Raw genomic sequence first — 16,543 nt, forward strand, 5'->3', positions numbered from 1 at the left:
GTCACAGTATCCTAGCATCAGTCAGGGTTGGAAGGAACCACAAAGATACATAGAATAAACCAGGTTGGAAGAGACCTTCAAGATCATCACGTCCAACCCATCAACCAATCCAACACCGCCCAAACAACTAACCCACAGCACCAAGCACCCCAGCAAGTCTCCTCCTGAAAACCTCCAGTGATGGTGACTCCACCACCTCCCCAGGCAGCCCATTCCAATGGGCAATCACTCTTTCTGTATAGAACTTTTTCCTAACATCCAGCCTGAACCTCCCCTGGCACAGCCTGAGACTGTGTCCTCTTGTTCTGGTACTGGCTGCCTGGGAGAAGAGACCAACATCCGTCTGTCTACAACCTCCCTTCAGGTAGTTCATCTGGTTCCAACCCCCCTGCCATGGGCAGGGACACCCCACACTGGATCAGCCTGGCCAGAGCCTCATCCAGCCTGGGCTTAAACACCTCCAGGGCTGGGGCCTCAACCACCTCCCTGGACAACCCATCCCAGGGCTTCACCACTCTCATGGGGAAGAACTTCCTCCTCACCTCCAGCCTCAATCTCCCCACCTCCAGCTTCATTCCATTCCCCCCAGTCCTATCACTACCTGAGATCCTGAGCAGTCCCTCCCCAGCCTTCTTGGAGGCCCCCTGCAGATCCTGGAAGGCCACAATGAGGTCACCTCAGAGCCTTCTCTTCTCCAGACTGAACAGCCCCAACTCCCTCAGGCTGTGCTCACAGCAGAGCAGCTCCAGCCCTCTGCTCATCCTCCTGGCCCTGCTCTGGACACCTTCCAGCACCTCCAGATCCCTCTTGCAATAGGGGCTCCAGAGCTGGAGGCAGTACTCCAGGTGGGGTCTCCCCAGAGCTGAGCAGAGGGGCAGAATCCCCTCCCTGGCCCTGCTGGCCACACTTCTCTTGCTGCAGCCCAGGCTCTGCTTGGCTCTCTGGGCTGCAAGTGCTCCCTGCTGGCTCCTGCTGAGCTTCTCCTCCCCCAGCACCCCCAAGGCTCTCTCCTCAGGGCTGCTTTCCAGCCAGTCCCTGCCCAGCCTGCATTTGTGCCTGGGATTGCCTCCACCCAGCTGCAGGACCCTGCCCTTGGTCTGGTTGAACCTCCTGAGCTTGGCTTGTGCCCACCTCTCCAGCCTGCTCAGGTCCCTCTGGATGGATCCCTTCCCTCCAGCTGTCTGCTGCCCCACACAGCTTGGTGCCAGCAGCAACCCTGCTGAGGCTGCACTCAGTGCCACTGTCCCTGGCACCCACAGAGATGTTGAACAAGCCTGGTCCCAGGACTGATCCCTGAGGGCCTCTGCTTGTCCCTGGCCTCCACTGGGCCAGTGGTGGGAGAGTGATTCCTGCTGCCCCTCATCTTGGTCAGGAGCATTCTCGCTGCCACAGGACAGCTTCCTGCCGCAGCCTCGGGACCGCTCTCACCTGCCAGCTCTCCCCTCCACACACAGCTCCCAGCAGCTCTGGCAGCCAGCTCTGCCTTCCCATTCTACTCATCCTTTACACCAAGAAGGAAAACAAGAGCTTGTCTGAACAGATTTAGTGAAGAAGGTGCCAAGTAAGACCTGCATGGTAGTGGAAGTGGGGGGGGAGGGGGTAGCAGGGACTATATTTATCCTCCCTGCATTTGCAAGTCAGAGCAGAGCTCCACTTGGGCCTTTAAAATAGAGAATCAGGCAACAAAAGCACAGTTTGGTGGAGGGCCTGAATTCCAGCACCTTCTACCAAACTGGCTATGACTGATTTGGCTGCCTTGGTAGCTGATTTAGACAATCATGGACTTGTTGGGGTTAGAAAAGCCTTCTGAGGACATCCAACCAGCAACCCAGCACCCCCATGGCTACCAAACCACGGCCCCAGAGTGCCACGGCCACACATCTCTTGAGATGGGGACTCCACCACCTCCCTGGGCAGCCTGGTCTAATCCCTGACCACTCTTGCAGCAAGGAATTTTTCCTCATGTCCAACCCAGAGCTCCTTGGCACAATTTCCTCTCCTTCTATCACCTGACATTAAGGAGAAGAGACCAACCCCCTCCTCACTGCAACCTCCTCCCAGGGAGCTGCAGGGAGCAATGAGGTCTCTCCTCAGCCTCCTCTTCTCCATACTGAACAACCCCAGGTCCCTCAGCTGCTCCTCCCCAGCCCTGCTCTCCAGACCCTTCACAGCCTGCTCATTTGTGTGCTTAAGAAAGGATAAAACAACCCCCAGGTTGTGCCAGGCACCCCTGGAACTGCTGCTGCCCACAGTGCACTCCAGGAGCCTGCAGCACACCTTCAGCAACAGGCACAGCACTGCCTTGCTGATGTGGACAGGGTCTGCTGCTGGTTTTAGTCTGAGTGGAGGAGAACAGGCATGAGGAAGGGGTACCTATGGCACTGCCAGGAGCTCCTGTGGCACCAGGCACAGCTCTGGGCACAGGCAGCCTCTGCCATGGCAGTGGTGTGGCTGCTCTTTGGGAAGGTGCAGCCAATGTCTCAGGACACTGCTGCTGAAGTGATGCCAGCACTTGGCTAAGAACAAAAAGGAAGCTGCTGTTACTACAGAGGAATAGCAATCAGGGGACAGAAGGCACTTCTTTGGGACCAAAGGCCCCAGCCAAGCCACTGCTACTTCCACTGACTGCCTCAGAAGGCACATCCTGCACCTAGGTCAGGGCAAGCCTTGGTATCAGTCCAGGCTGGAGGATGAGACTGAGAGCAGACAAGGAGTGAGGGGGGTGCTGTGGGTGAGAAGCAGGACAGGAGCCAGCAATGAGCACTGGCAGCACAGAAGGCCAGTGGCAGCCTGGGCTGCATCCAAAGCAGCATGGCCAGAGATGGGGAGAGAGGATCCTGCCCCTCTGCTCTGCTCTGGGGAGACCTCACCTGCAGGGCTGTGTCCAGCTGTGGAGGCCAACACAGGAAGGACATGGAGCTGGTGACAGGTTCAGAGGAGGCCACAAAGATAGTCAGAGGCTGGAGCATCTCCCATATGGGGACAGGCTGAGAGCTGGGGCTGGTCAGACTAGAGAAGAGAAGGCTGCAGAAAGACCCCAGAGCTGCATTTCAGTACCTGAAGGGGACCTACAGGCAGGCTGGGGAGGGTCTGTTCAGAAGGGATTGTGGGGATAGGACAAGAGGCAATGGTTTGAAACTGGAGCAGGGGAGGTTTAGGTTGGAAAACAGGAAAAAGTTCTTCACAATGAGGGTGGTGAAATCCTGGAACAGGTTGCCCAGGGAGGTGGTTGAGACCCTGACCCTGGAGACATTCAGGATCAGACTTGGTGTAGCCCTGGGCAGCCTGCTCTAGCTGGAGCTGTCCCTGCTGAGAGTGCAGGGGGTTGGACAAGATGACCTCTGAGGGTCCTTTCCAACACCACACAGTCTATGCACCTGTGAACTCCTGGGTTTAGTCTCACACCTCTGCCCCTGCAGTTCTGTTACCTCCTCACAAGCCCAAAAGAAAGCCCAGCAGCTTCCAGCACAATTAGCTGCTTCTTGTTTCTCCAGACAAGATCTGCCCTAACACTGGAACCAGGGAAATTGTGAGGAGCTTACAAAAACATTTACAGATGCAGGATTAAAACAATCCTGTTCTGCATGCCAACCTCTCCCTGATTTTCACAACAATTCCTTCACTTAATCCTGGCAGTTCATATTCCAAGAGAAATTGTTGGAGCCTTTGACTTCAGGGCTTCACTCAGCCCTCTGCTCCTCCTTCTCACTTATGTAACTCCTCTGATTATCCCCAGGCCTCACTCTCAGCTACCACAGGGCTTCACATGAAGGTCAAGCACTGTTCTGAAGCACCTTTGCTGCTTCCTTTTTCAGCAGACTGCAGAATTGCAGATTCTCCCCAGGAGCCAGCAGTGGCCTCCTGCAGCCCTGGAGCCAGAGCAGGGTGGGCAGCAGGGCAGCAGAGGGGATTCTGCCCCTGGACTCTGCTCAGACCTCACCTCCAACCCTGCCCCCAGGTCTGGTGTCTCCAAGGAAAAAGGACACAGAGCTGCTGGAAAGAGTCCAGAGGAGGCCACAAAGATGATCCAAGGGCTGGAGCAGCTCTGCTGTGAGCACAGGCTGAGGGAGCTGGGGCTGTGCAGCCTGCAGAGGAGAAGGCTCCAGGGGGACCTCAGAGCTGCTGCCAGGACCTGAAGGGATCCTGCAGGAAGGCTGCAGAGAGACTTTTCCTGAGGGTGTCTGGAGACAGAACAAGGGGAGATGGTTTGAAGCTGAGGGAGAGCAGGGTTAGACTGGAGCTTAGTTCTTCAGTATGAGGGTGCTGAGATTCTGGCACAGGCTGCCCAGGGAGGCTGTGGCTGCCTCCTCCCTGGCCAGGTTCAAGGGCCAGGTTGGATGAGGCCTTGAGCAAGCTGTGCTGGTGGGAGGTGTCCCTGCCCATGGCAGGGGGTTTGGATTAGATGATCTGTGGGGTCCCTTCCCACCTGAGCCATTCTATGCTTACTAGCTGCCCATGCTCATCTCCACAGAGAAAGCATCCTACAACCTTCCTCATCTGTTGGAGCACAACCATCAGAGTCTCCACACAACAGTGGCTCCAGGAGCTGGGCTTCCTAGATGAAAAAAGATCCTTGGCAACCTCCTCTCCTGCTTCTCCAGATTCACTGCCTGTTAGCAAGCTGAAGCAACATCTCCAAATATAACACAAGCTGGGGTGTTGGGTTTGGGTGGTTTTGGATGACAAAAAAAATGTGCAAAAGATCAAGGAGAAGAGAGGAGAGGAACACAAGGAAGCTGGGGAGGGACTTCTGACAAGGGCTTCTAGTGACAGGATGAGAGGGAATGGATTGAAGCTTGAGGAGGGCAGATTGAGACTGGAGGTGAGGAAGAAGCACTGTAGAGAGTGGGGAGACTCTGGCACAGGCTGCCCAGGGAGGCTGTGGCTGTCCCCTCCCTGGAGGTGTTGAAGGGCAAACTGGATGAGGCCTTGAGCAGGCTGGGCTGGTGGCAGGGGTCCCTGCCCACGGCAGGGGGTTGGCACTGGATGAGCTTCAGTACAGGAAGGATACTGAGGGTCTGGAGCAGGTCCAGAGAAGGGCAACAAAGCTGGGGAAGGGTCTGGAGAGCAGGGCTGGGGAAGAGCAGCTGAGGCAACTGAGTGAGTTTGGTCTGGAGAAGAGGAGGCTGAAGGGAGACCTTGTGGCTCTCTAGCTCCCTGGCAGAAGGTGGGAGTCAAGTGGGGTTGGTCTCTTCTCCCAAGGAACAAGCAGTACAACAGGAAATGGCCTCAAGTTGTACCAGGGGAGGTTCAGGTTGGACATCAGAAGAAATTTCTTCACTGAAAGGGTTCTCAAAGTCTGGCACAGGCTGCCCAGGGAGGTGGCTGAATGCCCACCCCTGGAAGATGCTGAGGTGTGGCAGTGAGGGCCATGGTTTAGCCCTAACCTTGGCAGAGCTCCAGAATGGTTGGAGTTTATCTGGAAGGTCTTTTCCACCTGAAACCATTCTCTGATCCTGCAGAGCATCCTGCTGGGTCCCTGTGCACAACAGCTGCAGGCTGTGACCAGCAGCACTCAGCAGGTGTGAACCTGGCTCTCTTCTGGTTGCCATCCACATCAGCACTCTCTCTGCTGGGTGATACCCTCAGTGGGTGGTCAGCAAGAAGCACCACAAAGCACAGCCCTGCAGCAGCCTCCCTAGAAGAAATTCCCATTTCTGAGTGGCCAGTGGGACACAGCAGAACCTCAGGATTGCCTGAACCTAACTGGAGCCCCACTTGAGATGAACACCTAGAATACATAGAATAGAATAAACCAGGTTGGAAGAGACCTTCAAGATCATCACATCCAACCCATCAACCAATCCAACACCACCTAAACAACTAACCCATGGCACCAAGCACCCCAGCAAGTCTCCTCCTGAACACCTCCAGGGATGGTGACTCCACCACCTCCCCAGGCAGCCCATTCCAATGGGCAATCTCTCTCTCTGTGTAGAACTTCTTCCTAACATCCAGCCTAAACCTCCCCTGGCACAGCTTGAGACTGTGTCCTCTTGTTCTGCTGCTGCTTGCCTGGGAGAAGAGACCAACCCCCACCTGGCTACAACCTCCCTGCAGGGAGTTGCAGAGAGTAATAAGGTCACCCCTGAGTCTCCTCTTCTGCAGGCTAAGCAACCCCAGCTCCCTCAGCCTCTCCTCCCAGGGCTGTGTTCCAGACCCCTCCCCAGCTTTCTTGCCCTTCTCTGGACACCTTCCAGCAAGTCAACCTCCTTCCTGAACTGAGGAGCCCAGAGCTGGACACAGGACTCAAGCTGAGGCCTCAGCAGTGCAGTGTACAGGGGCAGAATGACCTCCCTGCTCCTGCTGGCCACACTGTTCCTGATGCAGCCCAGGATGCCACTGGCCCTCTTGGCCACCTGGGCACACTGCAGGCTCATGTTCAGCCTACCATCGACCAGCACCCCCAGGTCCCTCTCTGCCTGGCTGCTCTCAGCCACTCTGCCCCCAGCCTGTAGCACTGCCTGGGGTTGCTGTGGCCAATGTGCAGCCCCTGGCACTTGGATGTGTTCAATCTCCTGCCCTTGGCCTCTGCCCATCTGCCCAGCCTGGCCAGGTCCCTCTGCAGAGCCTCTCTCCCCTCCAGCAGATCAACTCCTGCCCCCAGCTTGGTGTCGTCAGCCAATTTACTGCTGAATCAAAAGCTGCTTAACAACAACAAGCAGCACCCTGAGCTCATCAACCTCCTTTCAAACCAGAATCAACTGCATGGACAAAAGAGAAAGGCAGGATCCATCCCATACCTGTAACTCCCAGTGCAGGGGTTTGAGGGGGTGCTGCCAAGGCTTCTGCAGGAGGTCAGGTACCACATCCACACTGAAAGTGGTTCTACTTCTGCACCTCCTACCCACAGGCTGGGTGAGATTTGCAGGCTCAAGCCCAGCAGGAAGCAAGCAGAGTTTACAACAGAGATACTCTGTGCCTGCTGTTCTTCCACCCCTTCAGACACCTCTCCTGAGCAAGAGGTGAGTTGGAAGAGGGGAAGAAACTCTTTTGGCTTGCTCTTCCATTCTCAGGGCATATCAAATGGCTGAGTCACCATCCCTGGGATGTGTTTAAAGGTCCTTAGGGATACAGTTTAGTGGTGAACTAGGTAGTGTAGGGTTAAAGGTTGAACCTGATGGTCTTTTCCAGCCTGAATGATTCCCTGATTCTCTTCTAAGTGACTTCACTCTTCAGACTCCTAAAACCAGGTCACAATTGGATGCAAACATTTCCTTCCCAGCAGTTTATATTTGGGACAACCCAAGATTCATGTAAAAAGGTCACTGGATAACGAATTAAACCCTCCCAACATGTCCATCATCAATGCCAGAGGCTCCAGCTGCTCCTAGCTACCCAGGGGGCTGTTGCTGTGTGTGCTGAGCAGATCTGAGGCACAGCAGCGCTCCAGAGCCTGGCTGGCAGGTGGACAGGACACTGCAAGGTGAAAGGCACCAGATGATTGCTGCATGCTCTCCAAAGCCCAGGCCAGGAAGGTTTCAGCACCTACAGCAGGTCTGTTTTCCCTCCTGCACATCCATCAGGAGGAGCAGGAAAACCCTCGCAGCCTACCCCCACGATCTGCCTGCAGCTTCCAGACAGTTCAGATCAGCAGAGCTCCAATAATCCCTGAGTCACAGGTCTGAGGCTTCAAAAGGCACAGTGGGAGGAACATCCACATCTGGACCAGGATCAAAGCCACAAAGGTCTGATCAGCCCTGCGGGCTCTCTGCATCTCAGGACACGCTGCCACCGCCCAGAGCCACCTGCTGCTCGCTGTCGCCTCTCTGCCTGCCACCCACCCTGCACAGGGCTGGGCCTCTGCAGCCAGCTGGGGCTGCCAGAGGGCTCTGGCTTCTTTCAAGTCTCTGGGGGTCCGCTTTGGCGACACACAGAGCAACACAGGGCACCCAAAAGCCAAGCCAGACCACAGGACAGAGCCACTGAGAGCCATGCCAAAGCACGGGGTGACAACCACGACCGCATCCTGAGCTCTGGCACCAGCACAGCCCAGGAGAGGGCTGCAGGAGTGCCATGCACCAACCAAGGGACTCCAGGTGAGGGCAAGCAAGAAGCACTGACCACCCAGGCACTGTCTGAGGGGTCAGAGTGCCTCGGCCCAGGGGTTAATGTCCACTCCCATAGCTCAGGGAACTCATTACCTCTCAGCAGTACTCCACGGCACAGGCACACTTATCTCTAGCCAGGCTCCCTGTAGGGGCACCAGCTCCAATTACAAGCTCCCAGGTCTTCAGACCAAAGGTACAGGAACAGGAGTAGGTCACTCTGAGGAACTCAGAGCTTTTCAAGCACTTCAAGAGGTTGCCACAGAAGCCCCCTGGGCACACAGCTCCGTGCCTGTGGTGAATATCCAGCCTCTCACCCACAGTGTTGTGAGCTGGTGCTGACACACAGGCAGCTCACCAGAAGCTGACTGCAGCACTGCCTGGCACAATATGACTGTGTGCTCTCACCCTGGCAGGATCCCACCAGGGACTGGAAGATCTTCACAGGTCCAACCCACAGCAGCTTGCCCAGGAGCACAAGGTCCAAGTGGGTTTCAAATCTTTCCAGAGGAGACTCCACAACCCCTCTGGGCAGCCTGCTCCAGGCCTCCAGCACCCTCACACCAAACAACTTTCTCCTCCTGCTCAGACAGAATCTCCTGGGCTCCACTCTGTGCCCATTGCCCCTTGTCCTGTCCCTGGGCATCACTGAGCAGAGTCTGGCCCCAGCCTCTTGCCCCCCAGCCTTTAGCTCTTCACAGTATCACTAAGGTTGGAAGAGACCTCAAAGATCACTGAGTCCAACCTCTTGCTGAGCATTGCTCAGCTCCCCTCTCTGGGGCTGCTCTTCTGCAGGCTCTCAGCCCCAGGGCTCTCAGCCTTTGTTCCTCACAGAGCTGCTGCAGGCCCCACAGCAGCTTTGCAGCCTCCACTGGACTCTCTTCAGTAGCCCTCTGTCTCTCTTGACCTGGGGAGCCCAAAACTGGACTCCAGATGTGTCCTCCCTAGGGCAGAATACAAGGGGAAGAGAACCTCCCTCAACCTGCTGGCCACACTCTGAACAGGAACTACTGGCCAGGGGCATGGCTAAAGCCTCCCACATGAACTGAGAGCAGCACTGGCTCAGTTCCCATGGTGGGATTCAGCAGAGCAGGGAGGACTCAGGCACAAGGCAGCACAAGGACTCAGTGCTTTGGTTCAACCAAGCCCTACAGCATCTCAAGGTTAGCTAAACCCCTGACAGACTGAGGCCTGAAGAACAGAAAGAAAGAAAACCAAATGAAAGCTCTCTGGAGAGCTAGAAGCAGGCTTCTCAACCATGAGGGCTTCTATCACCACTTACAGCCTTCAGTGGGTCCTTCACTTGCCTTCTAATGGCTTCTGCCACCACCATGAAACACACACACAGGGTCACTGTAACTACTCTTGTCTCTCAAAGCATCCAGCCAGCAGAACATCAGCAGAGCTTCAGAAGCTGCACAGCTCTCTGCTAGTAAGCAGGCAGTTAATCCACCTCCCTCCACAGAGGCCCAGCACAGCGATTCTTACACATCCACAACACACAGCTCACAGCTGAGCTGTTCCAGAGGGGCAGCAACCCCCCCTGGACCAACAGGGGCAGCACAAACCCAGACCAGAAGGCCAGCAAACCCCCCTAGACCAAGAGGGGCAGCACAAACCCAGACCAGAAGGCCAGCAACAGCCACCTGGACCAACAGGGGCAGCACAAACCCAGACCAAGAGGGGCAGCAAACCCCCCTAGACCAAGAGGGGCAGCACAAACCCAGACCAGAAGGCCAGCAACCCCCCCTGGACCAACAGGGGCAGCACAAACCTGGACCAAGAGGGGCAGCAACCCGCCCTGGACCAACAGGGGCAGCACAAATCCAGACCAAGACAAGCAGCAACCCGCCCTGGACCAACAGGGGCAGCACAAATCCAGACCAAGACGGGCAGCACAAACCCAGACCAGAAGGCCAGCAACCCCCACCTGGACCAACAGGGGCAGCACAAACCCGGACCAAGAGGGGCAGCAACCCCCCCTGGACCAAGAGGGGCAGCACAAACCCAAACCAGAAGGCCAGCAACCCGCCCTGGACCAAGAGGGGCAGCACCTTCTGCTTGCAAAGTGCTAAACTCAAGGAAACTCCACGGTGCCTTTGCTTGGATGGATCAACAACGGAAAGAAAGCTCTAATCTAGGAACAAGAGAGCAGAAATCATTTGGTTCCAGACTGAAGCTGGTGTTGCACATTTCAGAGAGGAGCTGCTGGACTTACCCTGCAGTGATTTTCCCAATCCCTGGCCCAGCTTCCAGCCATGTTTCTGGAGTAAGCGGTGTCCAATATTATCCTGACAGACAGAAGAGAGAGAACAAACCAAAAATATTCCAATAATATATTCTTCCCTTCCCACTGACAGTTCAACATGTGAGGAGCAAGAGAGATTTGACTGCTTTTTTGGTTTGGTTGGTTGTTCTACATACATACAGGCATGCAAAAGGAAAAACTGCTACTGAAAAAGGCAATTTCTAGGCCCGAGGAAAGGGAGAGACAAATGTCACAAAATTGCTGGCTGGAGGGTGGGTTTTTCCTCTGGGAGGAGGAGGGGGAAGGGGAAAAGGGAAGATGGGGAAGTCAGGGAGGGTCACTTTCTGATGGTGTGTTGGGCAAACTTTGGTGCATCACTTGGGGAAGGATTCGAAATAGCCAAAACTCAGAGGGCCTGGAGGGGGAAACAAAAATCATCAAACTCAAAGGGCCTGGGGGGTGGGGAAAAAAAAAAAATCAAACTCAAAGGGCTTGGAGGGGACCAAAAATCATCAAACACAAAGGGCCTGGAGGGTGGGGAAAAAAATCAAACACAAAGGGCTTGGAGGGGACCAGAAATCACCAAACTCAAAGGCCCTGGAGGGGACCCCAGAAATCACCAAACTCAAAGGCCCTGGAGGGAACCCCAGAAATCACCAAACTCAAAGGGCCTGGAGGGGACCCCAGAAATCACCAAACTCAAAGGGCCTTGGAGGGGACCCCAAAAATCACCAAAGGGCCTGGGGGGTGGGGAAAAAAAACACCAAACTCAAAGGGCTTGGAGGGGACCAAAAATCACCAAACTCAAAGGGCCTGGAGGGACCAAAAAAATCAAACTCAAAGGGCCTGGAGGGACCAAAAAATCAAACTCAAAGGGCCTGGAGGGGACCCCAAAAATCACCAAACTCAAAGGGCCTGGAGGGGACCCCAAAAATCACCAAACTCAAAGGGCCTGGGGGGTGGGGAAAAAAATCTTACACAAAGGGCCTGGAGGGGGGACCAAAAATCACCAAACTCAAAGGGCCTGGAGGGGACTCCAAAAATCAAACTCCAAGGGCCTGGAGGGGACCTCAAAACCCACCAAACTCAAAGGGCTTGGAGGGGAGAAAAAAATCATCAAACTCAAAGGGCTTGGAAAATCAAAATCAAACTCAAAAGGCTTAAAAAATCAAAATCAAACTCAAAAGGATTTGGAAATCAAAATCAAACTCAAAAGGATTTGGAAATCAAAATCAAACTCAAAAGGATTTGGAAATCAAAATCAAACTCAAAAGGCTTAGAAAATCCAAATCAATCAAAGGCTTTGGAAATCAAAATCAAAGGGAGGGAAAAAAAAACCACTTAAAAAATGCAAATGTGGGAGGAAAAAAAAAAAAAGAGAAAGTAGCACTAAAATTGTACAGTAAATTAACTCATAACAAAATAAAAAGCCTGAAATCAAGTTCATGTCTACAATCATTTCCATCACCTACACAGCACCTCTCAGGATTTGTGGCCATTGGGGTCTGGGGGGGGTGTGGGGTGTGAAGGGAGGGTTGGGGGGGAAGGGAGGGTCAAGAAAATCTACCAAGGTGTTTGTTTAGTTGGTTGGTTGGTTGGTTTTATTTTCCTGTGTGTGTCAAGGCTTGTGAGAAGGCTGAGTTGTAAGTGCAAGGCTGCCCCACCACTAGGACCCAAAACACAACCAGAGCAAAATCCAGGCTAGACTTGATTGGGGTTTTAATATGTGTGTGTGTGTGTGTGTGTATATATATATATCAATATATATAAACTAGCATGCAGCCAATATTCAACTGAAATAAAAGAAGACAAAAACAACAACAAAAGAACCAACAGTGAGGTTAGTTTAAAAATAAACCCCAAAACAATAGGAAATAAGAATAAAAAAACCAAAATAAAAAGAAACTAAAAATCAATTAAGAAAAATAAAAAATCAATAAATCAAATGAGCTCAAGCACAGACTTTGGGTGATGCATTTCACATGGAAACTAACAAAAATACTAAGATGTTAGAATGGAACAGGCCTAGCAAGTAAGTTAACAGCAAGGAACCATTAGTGCATGGAGGGGAAAACAATGAGCAGAATGTCTCATCCTCGGGGTGGGGTGGGGGGGATGGGTTGGGGGGGTGGAGGGATGGAGGGGGGGGCAAAGGGAAAAATAATACAAGCTGGTTTGGAATCAATGCAGCAATTCACTGCCAGCTTCTCAAAGGAGGGCTGAGCAGGGCTCTGCCTGCTGTTTGGTTGTGGTTTCATCCTAGAATGGGAGAATGGGGCTGGGGTGGAAGGGATTCCCCAAGGTGATCCAGGCCAAGCCCCCTGCAGGCAGCAGGGGCATCCTCCACCAGGTCAGGTTGCTCAGAGCCTTGTCCAGCCTGACCTTGAGGATCTCCCAGCACGAGGCCTTAACCACATCTCTGAGCAGCCTGTGGCAGTGTTCCACCACCCCCACTCTGAAGAATTTCTTCCTCATCCCCAGTCTCAGTCTGCCCTCTCCCAGCTCAAAGCCATTGTTCCTCAGCCTGGCACTCCCAGCCCTTGTCCAAAGTCCCTCCCCAGCTCTCCTGGAGCCCTTCAGGTACTGGAAGGCTGCTCTGAGGTCTCCCTGGAGCCTTCTCTTCTCCAGACTGAACAGCCCCAACTCTCAGCCCTTCTCCACAGGGCAGGGTCTCCAGCCTCTGATCCAATTTGTGTCCTCCTCTGGACCCTCTCCAGCAGCTCCAGGTCCTTCCTGTGCTGGGGGCCCAGAGCTGGAGGCAGTGCTGCAGGTGGGCTCTGAGCAGAGCAGAGGGCAGAATCCCCTCCCTGTGCTGCTGCTCTCCCTGCTCTGGATGCAGCTCAGCACAGGGCTGGCTCTGGGCTGTCAGGGACCAGTGCTGGCTCCTGGGGAGTTTATCACCAGCTGACACCCCCAAGGCCTTCTCCTCAAGGCTGCTCTCCAGCCACTCCTTGCCCAGCCTGGATTTGTGCTTGGGAGTGCCCTGACCCAGGTGCAGGACCTCACACTTGGCCTTGTTGAACTTCATGAGGTTGGCTTGGGCTCACCTCTGCAGCCTGTCCAGGTCCTTCTGGATGGAACCCTTCCCTCCAGCATTTCTAATCTAAATCCAGCCTCTTCCAGTTCCAAGCTGTAACCAAGTCATCAGCAGAACTCTTCAGAGCAGTGGTGTTTTTCACCACTCCAGACTGCAGAAAATGACCACACAGCTTGCAGGCTTCTGGTGAATCAGCCTGAATGTCAGGATCTTCCCAAGGATGCTGGCTGCATGGGTAGGGTTTTCCTCAAGATACATTCCATCAAGTACCAGTTCCATAGTGGATTGGTTTGTTCTGCTATGGCATTAAACTAGATGGTTTGGTTTGATGTCTTTTTCAAGGCAAGAGAGAACAGCTTCCACACCCCACCACCTCTCCCAAGGCCATGGAATCATAAGGGTTGGAAGGGACCTCTAGAGATCATCTATCTGCAAAAGTGTGTCCAGTTCTGGGGTCCCCAGTTCAAGAGGGACAGGGAACTACTGGAGGGTTCAGTGGAAGGCTCTGAGGATGATGAAGGTGCTGGAGAACCCCTGATGAAGAAAGGCTGTGAGACCTGGGGCTGTTTAGCCTGGACATGAGAAGGCTGAGAGGTGACCTTATCAATGTCTATAAATATCTGAGGGGTGGGTGGCTGTTCAGGAGGATGGAGCCAGTCTCTTCAGTGATAGCCAGCGACAGGATGAGGGACAATGGCTGTAAACTCAGTCACAGGAGGTTCCACCCCAACATGAAGAGAAACTTCTTTGGTGTGAGGCTGCTGGAGGCCTGAAGCAGGCTGCCCAGAGAGGCTGTGGCATCTCCTTCTCTGGAGAGATCTCAAACCCACCTGGATGCCTTCCTGTGTGACCTGCCCTGGGTGATCCTGCTTTGCAGGAGGGCTGGACTCAGTGACCTTTGGAGGAGCCTTCCAACCCCTACCATTCTATGATCTAGAGAGAAGCAGGGTTACATGGAAAAAAAAACCCCACAATAACTGAAAGAAAAATAAGGAAATACTTGGGAATAATAAAAGCTTAAACCAGTCTATGCCAAAAGAAAAAAAAGAGGGAAACTTCACAACCCTGGATTCCAACCACACCACCATGGAGGAGCTCAGCAGTTGGGAAGGGTTTGGCAAACTTACCTGCAAACACATCTGCTGCAGCTCGCTCTGCACCAGCCACAACCACAGCCAGGCCCTTCCCACTGAGAGCCCAGAGAGCTGGGGGTGGGGAGGTGTGAGAGGGGTTGTGGAGAACACCCCAATTGTTCTACCCCCAGCATCCCAAGGGTGGCTGACAAAGGAGTATTGAAGCCAGCTGTAAAAAGGCAGCGCTGCCAAAAATGGCTGCTTTGATTCTGGGGAGGGGGGAGGGGGGGGATGGGGTTGGGGCTTGGAGGGGAAGAAAGAAATAAACAAATTAAAGAGAAAAGGACAAGGAGCACTTTTGGGGAGCCTTTGGCTGGGTGGAGATGAGACATTGTGCTGACTGTGTTGTGTTATGAATGCACTAAAAAGAAAAGACAGATGAAGCAAGTAGGCTATTTCCAAAAGCAGTGCAAGTGGAGTGAAAGCATTTCCATACGAACCTGGCTTTAAAAACTGGGCTGTCAAAAGAACAGTTAAATGTAACACAAAGTAAGAAACTGTCCAATCACTAATGGTAGTTCTTTTATTTTTTATTATAGTTTTTTTTTTTGCTTTTATCTTCTTTTTTTTTCCTTTTTTTTTCTTTTTTTTTTCCTTTTTTTTCTTTTTTTTCCTTTTTTTCCTTTTTTTTTCCTTTTTTCTTTTTTCCTTTTTTCTTTTCTTTTTCCTTTTTTTCCCTTTTTTCCTTTTTTTCTTTTCTTTTTCCTTTTTTTTCCCTTTTATTTTTCCTTTTTAATTCTCTTTTCCTTTTCTTTTTTATTTTCTTTTCCTTTCCTTTTTCCTTTTCTTTTTCCTTTTCTCTTTCCTTTATTTCCTTTTTCCTTTCTTTTTTTTCTCTTTTTTTCCTCTTTTTTTTTCTTTTTTTTTCCCCCCTTTTTTTTTTCCCCCTTTTTTTTTTTTCCCCTCTCCTTTTTTTCCTGCTTTGTTTTCAATTCACTGCTTGCAAGTAATGTATTTATTAAAGAAGAGTGAAAAGCATAAAAGAAATTCAACAAGTCAAGACCAGCTGGGAGGTTCGAGAGCGGTGTGTTGTGACTGACACAGTGAAGGGGAAGGAGGGGGAGGAGGGGGAGAAGGGGGAGGGGGATGGGGGGGGTAGGGAAATAAATGTTAAGGGGAGGGGGGGAGAAAAATAAAAAAAGGGAAAAAAAAACCCAAAGAAAAGAAAAAGAACTTTAGAAGGGTTATACACATTAGCACCACTCTTACAAAGCCACTCAAGAGGATGGTCACCAGTTGTTTGACAAGGAATTGGAATTGCACTGGAATGGTACCCAGGAATGAGGGGGTTCCTCCCCACCCCCACCCCCCCAGTGATTCCCTTTTTTGTTTAAGGAGTGAAATCTCTTCCTGATTTGAAGTAGTCTCAATTTGGGAACTTGGTCTAGTGGGAGGTGTCCCTGCCCATGGCTGAGGGGTTGCAACTAGACGATCTTTGAGGTCTCTTCCAACCCCAACCATTCTGTGAGTCCATGAAATGGAAAGATCTGATACCCTGAAGAGGGAGAACAACCCTAGGAGTTTAACATTAACATCTCAGCTGGGACCTAGTTGTCAGCCTGCTGTTTTCTACCCCTGTTCCACCTTCCTCCTCCAGCTCAGATGGCTACCACAGCCCTCTCTCAGAGGCAGGGCTGCTCAACAGCCTCAAAGCTGCCCTAAAAATTCCCTTATGGAAGGCCAGGCTTGCTGGGCTCCTACCTGAGAGCTGTTCTGCAACCCCTGCAGGACTGGGGAGCAGCCAGGGATAGCAGGACCAAAACATGACAGGGGGCAGCAAATGTTCCAGCAGCTGGGAGCTTGTGGTGAAACTGCATTTTGAAGTTGAAGGGTTGTAATCTTCTGGGCTCTTTCACACAGGAAAGATGTGGTTTGCACACCAAACTTCCTGCCCATGTCAAGAACTGCCATTCCTTTTTCAATCAGCTATCCTCACCCTCTAGCAATGAGGAGGTGCAGTGAGCTCCAAAGCCAGCATCAGCCCAAGGAGGAAATCCCCCTGGAGAGCTAACCTTCATCTCCTCACTTTCTACCCTGTGGAACTCCTTGTGTTACAGGCACCACAAAAATCCTCCAG

The 16,543-nt window shown here is 52.6% G+C and overlaps 1 protein-coding gene across 5 annotated transcripts in view; it reads right to left on the reverse strand.

The window, feature by feature from the left end:
• The window catches only part of GPATCH8 (G-patch domain containing 8), a 95,763-nt gene that overhangs the window by 44,872 nt on the left and 34,348 nt on the right, over positions 1-16,543 (reverse strand). For 3 of the 5 annotated variants that reach the window (XM_054176979.1, XM_054176980.1, XM_054176982.1), the window contains exons 3-4: positions 14,907-14,924; positions 10,267-10,339 (exon numbers count right to left, since the gene is read on the reverse strand). Coding sequence is in view for 1 of the 5 variants with exons in the window: in XM_054176978.1 (XP_054032953.1) it covers positions 10,267-10,339 (73 nt within the window). In the remaining 4 variants the exon portion in view is untranslated. The remainder of the gene's footprint in view (positions 1-10,266; positions 10,340-14,906; positions 14,925-16,543) is intronic. The other 2 variants (XM_054176978.1, XM_054176981.1) reach the window with 1 other exon arrangement.

This window comes from Dryobates pubescens, chromosome 36 (genome assembly GCF_014839835.1).
Source record: "Dryobates pubescens isolate bDryPub1 chromosome 36, bDryPub1.pri, whole genome shotgun sequence".
Lineage (NCBI taxonomy): Eukaryota > Metazoa > Chordata > Aves > Piciformes > Picidae > Dryobates > Dryobates pubescens.